This window comes from Myotis brandtii, unplaced genomic scaffold, assembly GCF_000412655.1.
Source record: "Myotis brandtii unplaced genomic scaffold, ASM41265v1 scaffold670, whole genome shotgun sequence".
Lineage (NCBI taxonomy): Eukaryota > Metazoa > Chordata > Mammalia > Chiroptera > Vespertilionidae > Myotis > Myotis brandtii.
The window spans coordinates 2,787,640-2,796,637 of NW_005370611.1; the positions used below are offsets into that span (position 1 = coordinate 2,787,640).

Here is an 8,998-nt window from a genome sequence, read left to right on the forward strand (position 1 = left end):
TATTTTGATATATTTTATGGTGCAGCAGCTATGGAAAACAGTATGGTGATTCCTCAAAAAAGCAAAAATGAAAATAACACATTATCCAGTAATTCTACTTCTGAGTATGTATGCAAAAGAATTGAAAGAAAAGACTTAAAGAGATATTTGTGCACCCATATTCATAACAGCACTATGTTATAGGCAAAAGGTAGAAGAAATCCAAGTGTCCTTGGATGGACGAATAAACAAAATGTGGTATATTCATACAATGGAATATTACTCGGCCTTTAAAAGGGAGATTCTGATATATGCTACAACATGAGTAAGCCTGGAGGACATTATGCTAAGTGAAATAAGCCTATCACAAAAAGGGAAATACTGTATGATTCCACTTAGATGAGGTAACTAAAGTAGTCAGTCATAGAGACCAAAAGTAGAATAATAGGGAGTGGAGAAAAGGGAGGAAAAGGGGAGTTGCTGTTTTTAATGGGTACAGAGTTTCCATTTGGGAAGAAGAAAGAGTTCTGGAGACAGATGGTAGTGATGGCTACATGACAATATGAATGTACTTAATGCCACTGAACTTTACATTTAAGAACGGTTAGCCCTGGATGGTGTTGCTCAGCGGTTACAGCACTGGCTTGTGTACCAAAAGGTCGCAGGTTCAATCCCTGGTCAAGGGCACCTATCTGGATTGCGGTTCGCTCCCTGCCCCTAGTCAGGGCACATGTGGGAGGCAACCAGTCCATGTGTCTCCCTCATATTGATGTTTCTCTCTCTTTATCTCTCTCCCTCCTTCTTTCCCTTCTCCCTCCCTCCATTTCGCTCTCTCTGAAAAGCAATGGGAAAAAATATCCTCAGGTGAGGATTAACAACAACAAAAGAATGGTTAAGATGGTAAATTCGATGTTATGTATATTTTATAATTAAAAATAAATTAAGATATTGATACCTTTTCAAGAGAGAAATACATGCTGCAAAATACTATTCTTTTATTATCTCAATTTTGATTGATGTCTTAAGTATTACTATATATTTGCACACAGGAAAAAAGCTCAGAAGGGTATGTATCAAAATGTTAATAATTATCACTAAGTGCTGTGCTTACAGGAACATTTTGTTTCCTTTGTGTATCTGTGTGCTTTTCTGTAATTCCCAGGTTTTCTACATTTACTTTTATAATCAAAAGCAAAAGTATGTTGACTGGACAAATGAAAAAGGAAAGAAAAGGATGCTGATCCAAATTCGGGAATGCCCACAATTATATCTCCAAAAGATATAATACACTTGAGAACAAATCATAAAAGGCAGCATAAGGTTCCGGAAAATAAAGACCAACTCAGAAGACAGAGCACCAGCGAGTTCCCTACAGAATTAAAATAGACACATACTCCTGATTTTAAGCAGTTCCTACAGCTCAGGTGGGTTCTCCACATCTCTGTGTGCCAAGCAGAAAGGAAAAGACCAAGGGAGCCTCAAACGCCACCCGAGTGGCCCGTCAGAAAGGACAGGCTCGGAAGGAAAGGACTGGAATCAATGCCGCGCTCTCCCTAGGACTCAGCACGCCCTGCCCCCACACCTCTCTCAAGCTAAATCCACTCTCAGAAAATATTTTCTAGACAGCAGCCTTCAAGAGAAAAAGGAGCCTTTCTTTCTGTGGCACTCCCTCGCCACATATGGCACTGCTCTGAATAGAGGCATTATGAGGGAGGGTTCGGATACCACAGCCACGGTTATGCCACTGACCACAAACAACAATAAATAGATGTTAGGGTTTAGGTTTCCATGCAGCAGAGGCACCCTGAGTAATTACGCTAGAGCTTCCAACAGATGTTTATTGAGTGCCTACTAAGCACAGGGCATATTTGTAACATCACACACACATGCACACGCACACGCACGCACGCACACAGCAGTTCCTTTGTTCTGTTCCAGGACTCAGACTGGGGCAGTAATGTGTAGGCTGGAGGCACTGGCCAGTCTGATTGTACAGGTCCCATCTCCTGGACTGGGGAAAGAGGGGCAGAGGAAAAGCACTGATCCTTGCGAAGGATCCAGGGGACAAGTCACTGCATCCCACCACTACAGCTGCTGGAAAAGGGGCCGAGTTCTGCAGAAAGAAGCCTTCAGCCTTCCTAAAACCCCACGGACAGCATCCGTGGGAGCAGAGTCACTGCAGGCCCTGGGCCTGGAGGAAACGACATCACCAGGTTTATCGGGAAGGAAAAGAGAAAACCATGCCTCCAAATGCTTCTCCCCACACACGTAAATGAATCACATCAGCCACCCCTTCGTCATACGTACTTTTGCCCCCATTGTTCTTCAGGACATTGGAGAGGTTGACAGAGGCGGTGCCTAGCAGTTCATTTCTTAAGGTATGGCAGCTCCAGACCTTCAAATCTAAATGACTCTGGGCCGTGACATTCCTGGAAAACAAACAGTTGACTCATCACATCCAAGCAGATCAATCACTCTGATTGCCTTAGAAGAAAACAGGTATTGCTGACAACTTGGAAGGGCGGGGAGGACCCCAACAGGAAGACGCTCACATAACCCCTAACCCCCCAAAGCTGACCCTGTAACCACCTAGCTAATAATGAACACTCTGTGAGCTCAATGATGTGGAAACACTTACTAATAAAGAGAGGCACCTCGGGTACCAAAGGCAGAAGACTCAGAGGCTCCACAGGACACCTGGATCTCCCACCACAACCCCCCTGGAGCGCCTTCTCTCTTTCCCCCATGTTACTGCATTCAAAAGAGAAGGGACGTTCTCTTACAAAATGATGATCTCATTCCAGAGAAGCTCGGAGCTCCCGATTCGCTTCCCAGTCTTCTTGGTCTCACTGGGCAGTCCATCCACTGCCACTTCCACAAATGAGTTAATTCGATGTTGGCGATTGTGCACCTTGGGCTTTGCTGACACCACTGGACAGGAAAGAAAGAAAAAGTCAAGGATGAGGCAGAGTGCTCCCAGCTGCCCCCCTGTGGCAGATGGTGACACTCTTTTTTGCTGTTTCGATCAAAAAATAAATTATTGGTTTTTTTCCTGATTTTAAGAAAACTTTTTAAAAACGTCAGGACACACACACACACACACAAAATATGAAGCATAAGAACCAAAAATCACTCCTAAGCTAAAAACAAGACGTTGGTAAATTCAGACTTTCCAGACTTTCAACTTTTATGTCCCCAATTCTTTAAAAATTCTTCTCCTCCCAAAATCCATTTTAAAGGCAGTAACACAAGCCCATTACAAGACTATGCCATAACTTAGTTAACTACCCTTTCACTGATGAATAGATTGCTTCTAATTTTTTGCTCTGGGAAAATTACCATAAATGTATATACAGTATTTGCTTGCATTTCTGAGGATCCTCCCAAATCTATGAACATTTTTTTTAAAAGTTCCTAAAACTGCTTAATTTCTTTCTAAAAAGGGTAAATCTGTAGATGCCCACGAGCACTATAGGAAGATGTCCATTTCACCAAACACTGTATAACACTGAGTGCAATGTTTTTTCATTCTTTGCAAATATCGCAGGTTTAAAAAAATAGCATAAAGATAATAGCTAAGGATTGAGTACTTTTTATAGGTACTATGCTAAGCACACACCATCTACCTGAATCCTCACAACGAACCCATGCCGCAGGGAATATGTCATCACCCCGTTTCACCAGGAGGAAACAGGCTTGAGGAAGCCAGGTCACTGCCCCAGGCCACAGAGCCAGGAAGCTTTGAGCCAGGATGTGCAACTGGGCAGCCTGACTACGCCATGTTTTGTGCCATTACCAGACTTTGCTTATTTGTTCTAATGCTTTCCTTCAATTACCAGTGAGACTGAATATTTTTTCCATGTGCTTGTTACCATCTGCATTTCCTCTTCATGTGGCAGCATTTCTGATGTTCACTTGGCACCAGCAAGCCAGGGACTCAGAGAGCACAAGCTAAGCAAGAATCCGCCCAAGGCCAGGCAAGCTCCTCTGAGAGCATATATTAGCCACGAGAACTCCAGGTCATTAGGATGAAACACATCTAGATGCCTTCAATCCTATGCCCCAGAGAAGAGCATATGACTGACACTCCTTACCTATGACGGCAAGACTGTTGTAACCTGAGCTCCCCTCTGTCAAGAGGTAGCAAACCTCTCCCTCCCAGACCCTTCCGAGAGGTGACAGTCCTGTAAGGGGCCACAATTTGGCAAAGGACACACCCACCTCTGGATTGTTTTTAGCAATAGCTCTCTTCTTCAGGCCCAAAAGGAGAGTAGAGAGAAATTCAAAGAACAACATCAAAAGTTGTGGCTAAGATTCAGGAGCAAAAAGGGGTGGTACCAGGGAAAAAAGGTTGGGGTCCTGGGAAATGTGTCTCAGGGTAGAAAAATGAAATACTCTACACACTGATCAAGGCTAACTGAGGCCACCTGGTGGTGCAAGAATAGCTCTGCATGTAGGCCCTTAAAAAAAAAGGACTAATTATAGTCCTATAATTTTGAGCTAGGCCGTTTCTTTGAAATCAACAAGTTCAAACCCTTTATTTAATCATTTGACCAACTAAGATCCAAGGAGGTGAAATAACATATCCAAAATCCTAGCGCTCGTCAGAGCCAGAGCTAAACCTAAATTCAAGTCTCCCAGCTCCCAGGCCAATTCTTTTAAATCTGCCATGATGTTTCCTTTTTTTGTCCTCTAGCTTATCCCCGTAGGTGTTTTTCTACCTTTCCTTTTTTTATTTTTACATAATTTCAGCAAAGTTTTTAGGAAAATTGCAAGAACAATACAAAGAATTCCTATAAACTTTTTACCCAGTCACCAAATATTAACTTTTTATCTATTTGCTTTATTATTCTCTCTCACCCCTGACTTTCCCTCACACACATACAGATTTTTCCCCCTAAAACTCTGGGAGTGAGTTGTAGATGCTGTAACCCTTTACTCCTAAATACTTCAGTGTGTATTTCTAAGAACAAAGACATTTTTTAATATAACCACAGTATAAATATCAACATGTGCAAATTTAGCATTCCTTAATACTATTATCTACAGACCTTATTCAAATTTTGCCAATTGTCCTACCAAAGTCCACTATAGCACAAAAGGGAATTGTTTTCTGTTCCAATCTAGAGTCACAGTTTGCAGTTATTTTGAAGTTCCCAATCTACAGAAAGGTTGAAAAAATAGAATAATTGTATGCTCTTCACCAATTATCATTTTGCCACACTTGCTTTATTCCCCTCTATGTGTGTGTTTATATCAGTGCTACTCAAGAGAACCTCTGTGATAATGAAAATACTCTACCTCGGCGTTGTCCAATGCATTGCCCTCTGACACATGTGGATATTGAGCACTTGAACTATGGCTAGTGGGACTGAGGATTTGAATTGTAAAGTTAATTAATTTACTTTAATGTAAATAGTTCTATGGGGCTATAGTGGCTACCCTATTGGACTGCACAGGATATAAATATATGATATCTATGTCTATAATTGTGTATCTATATCTACACACTTTTTTTCTGGTAAACCATTTGAAAGTAAATGGTAGATATCATGAGAGATCAGCCCTAAATACTTTTCAGAATGCAACTCCTAAGTATAAAGACATCTTCCTACCTAACAACACACCACCATCATTATACCTAAAAAAATTCAGTGACCGGCTTTATCAATTCTAATATTCATTCCATAGCTAAATTTCCTCAATTGTTCCAGATATATTTTTATAGCTGTCTTCCCCCCAATCCAGGATCCAATCAAGATGAGCACACTGCATTTGGTTGTTGTTTCCTTAAGCTTTTTTTTAAAATATGTTTTATTGATCTCCTTTTACAGAGAGGAAGGGAGAGGGATAGAGAGTTAGAAACATCGATGAGAAAGAAACATTGATCAGCTGCCTCCTACACACACACACACACACACACACACACACCTCCAGGGATGTGCCCGCAACCAAGGTACATGCCCTTGATCAGAATCGAACCTGGGACCCTTCAGTCCGCAGACTGACGCTCTATCCACTGAGCAAAACAAGCCAGGGCGTCTCCTTAACCTTTTAAAAGCTGGAATGCTCTCCCTTCTTTTTCCATAACAATGACTTTAAAAGACTTCCACCGACTGTCATCTAGAATATGCCAAATTCTGCATTTTTTTTATTGTTTCCCTCGTGATTAGATTCACACTGAACATTTTTGTCAAGAATACTACATAGGTTACATTGTATACTTATGCACACACCCTGTTACCCTACTGGGGAAGCGAGGCTATCCCTTGGTTAATGTGGGGTCTGCCAGGTCTCTCCACTGTAAAGAAACATTTTTCCCTCTAATTTATAATTAAGCAGCAGGTTGATGTGTTGCATGTTTCTTTTTCTAAAAGACAAGCTAAAATAAAGGCATCGAGATACAAGCAAGTTTATCTAGAAAGTTTATTTACTGTGATGAAATGTAAATGCCAGTCTCTTCTACATGGAGTCACATCTTCACATAGGATTTCATTTTTAAAGTCAACAAATAAGGCAAAAATCACATATGGCCAAAATTATACCCTTGAAAAGCTCTTAGGAAGGCACCAGAATAGAGCCTGGCATTTTGTCTTTCAATAGGTTTCAAACAGTTGTTTGCTTTGCTGTGCTTTGTTTTCTACTGTTTCTTTTTTTTTTTTTTTAATACATTTTTATTGATTTCAGAGAGGAAGGGAGAGGGAGAGAGAGATAGAAACATCAATGATGAGAGAGAATCATTGATTGGCTGTCTCCGGCCGTCCCTATTGGAGATTGAGCCCGCAACCCAGGCATGTGCCTTGACCGTAATCGAACCCGGGACCCTTCAGTCCGCAGGCCGACGCTTTATCCATTGAGACAAACCAGCTAGGGCAGGAATCACCATTTTAGATCATTTTGGCCAAAAGTTCCTTTTGTCCTTCTTCAAGAATTCCAGCTACACTATGACAACCCGATGAGAATGAACAGTTACATTCTTAAGCCTTTCACAGTCTTTGGCTCTCCAGACCCAAGTGTGGTATAAACCCACCTCTTCCCCACACACTGGGCTGGACCTCAAATGACTAACAAACACTCCACACAGTGCCACTCACCTTTCAAAGTAAGCTGAGACTTCTCAAAAGGCAGGGCCACTCCTGTCCGGCTGGCGCTGGCAGATGCCATGTCATCACCAGGAAACTGCAAGACAAACACAGCAGTAGGTTTAGAGAATATCTGATAAGAGACTGAGGAACTGGACCCAATTTTAATATCCCAGTTTAAAGAGACAGAGCAAAAAAAAACAACCCAGAAACCTTGAAGCATCTGTGGCCATGCTATTTCCAGCAGAGTGGTGTGTCTGTCTGTCTGTCTTATGATGGCTATTCAACCTGGATAGGTCTTTATAGCTTCAGAAGAACACTGTTATATCAAAGCCTGGAGAAGGGAGGGCCTAATATAACATCCCCAAAAAGAAAGTCACAGTTCAACAAAACATAACCCTCATCATCCAATATTTTTCATGGGCAAAAGATCTAAATAAACAGTTCTCCGAAGATATACATACCAACGGCCAATAAGCACATGAAAAGATATTCCACATCATTAGTCATAAGGTGTCCGTGTCATTCCATCTTTGCTAGAAGTCTATCTTGTACTTTGAATGGATCTTTTTACTCATACATAATTCTGTAATATTGTAAACTATCACTTGGAAAATATTGGTTCATTGAGTTATGCAGATATTCCAAATGTCATTATACATTATAAAATTGTGTTCATTTCATTGTACAATATTAAAAAAATCACATTTGTGAATGTCGCCAGTAATCTTTAAGTACTGGGAAGCTGTCAGCTCTTGGGGTAGATATAAGTGTTCCAAAATTCTAATTTTCACTTAAAAACTCATATTTTATCATTGGCAACAGATATTGTCAGTTGTTTTCCCTGAAGTGACAGACTCACTTCGTTCATTTTCAATAAAATACTGCCAAATACTCAAATCTAGTAACTTTAGTAGGTCTGTTTTTGTTTTGTTTTTAATAAAAATGGTATTTCATGGCCCAGCTGGTGTGGCTCAGTGGTTGAGTGTTGACCTATGAACCAGGAGGGCATGGTTCAATTTCTGGTCAGGGCACATGCCCGGGTTGCAGGATCCATTCCCACTGTGGGGCATGCAGGAGGCAGCCAATCAATGATTCTCTCTCATCATTAATGTTTCTATCTCCCACTCTCTCTCCCTTCCTCTCTGAAATCAATAAAAAAATATTTTTAAATAAATAAAAATAAATAAATAAGCAAATGGCAGCCTAAATATAGTATGATACCATTGCATAACACTTGAACTTACACAAAACAATTTCATATATTCTTGTGGACACGCATAAATGGAATGAAAGTATAGAAGCATGGAGGGGAAGGAACCCCACCATTTAGACCAATGGTTCTCAACCTTCCTAATGCTGCGACCCTTTAATACAGTTCCTCATGTTGTGGTGACCCCCAATTTCATTGTTACAAATTGAACATAATTAAAGCATAGTGATTAATCACAAAAACAATATGTAATTATATATGTGTTTTCCGATGGTCTTAGGCAACCCCTGTGAAAGGGTCGTTTAACCCCCAAAGGGGTCGCGACCCACAGGTTGAGAACCGCTGATTTAGACAGAAGTTGGAGGAGCAGGGAAAGCGAAGGATGGAGCAGGGGAATTGGAGTGAGGAGAGACCAAGGGAACTTCAACTGTATCTGCAGCATTTTATCTGTTAATGAAAAAAGTTCTGAAGCAAATATGGCAAAATGTTAATATCCATTAAATCCAGATGGTAGTTTTTATGACTGTTTGTTATCTATTCTCTGAACCATTTCATATGTTTGATCTTTTACATAATTTAACAATAATTTTAAGGGGAAAAAAAGGATCTTATCTTGAGTAATGAAGGAAAGATTAATGATTCTACATTAAGCCTGGGGGCTTTTAGTAACTGAGGTTAAGGTACGAAAGGCTGGGAATCCATTATTTATAGACTTTAAAAATAA

At 40.7% G+C, this 8,998-nt stretch overlaps 1 protein-coding gene across 1 annotated transcript in view; it reads right to left on the reverse strand.

Annotated features, from left to right (window-relative positions):
* Positions 1-7,651, reverse strand: part of WWP2 (WW domain containing E3 ubiquitin protein ligase 2) — a 104,743-nt gene extending 97,092 nt beyond the window's left edge. Inside the window, exons 1-4 of the mRNA XM_005881192.2 lie at positions 7,526-7,651; positions 7,074-7,158; positions 2,763-2,910; positions 2,287-2,408 (exon numbers count right to left, since the gene is read on the reverse strand). Coding sequence (XP_005881254.2) covers positions 2,287-2,408; positions 2,763-2,910; positions 7,074-7,158; positions 7,526-7,564 — 394 coding nt within the window. The 5' untranslated portion in view covers positions 7,565-7,651. The remainder of the gene's footprint in view (positions 1-2,286; positions 2,409-2,762; positions 2,911-7,073; positions 7,159-7,525) is intronic.
* Positions 7,652-8,998: the final 1,347 nt, after the last annotated feature.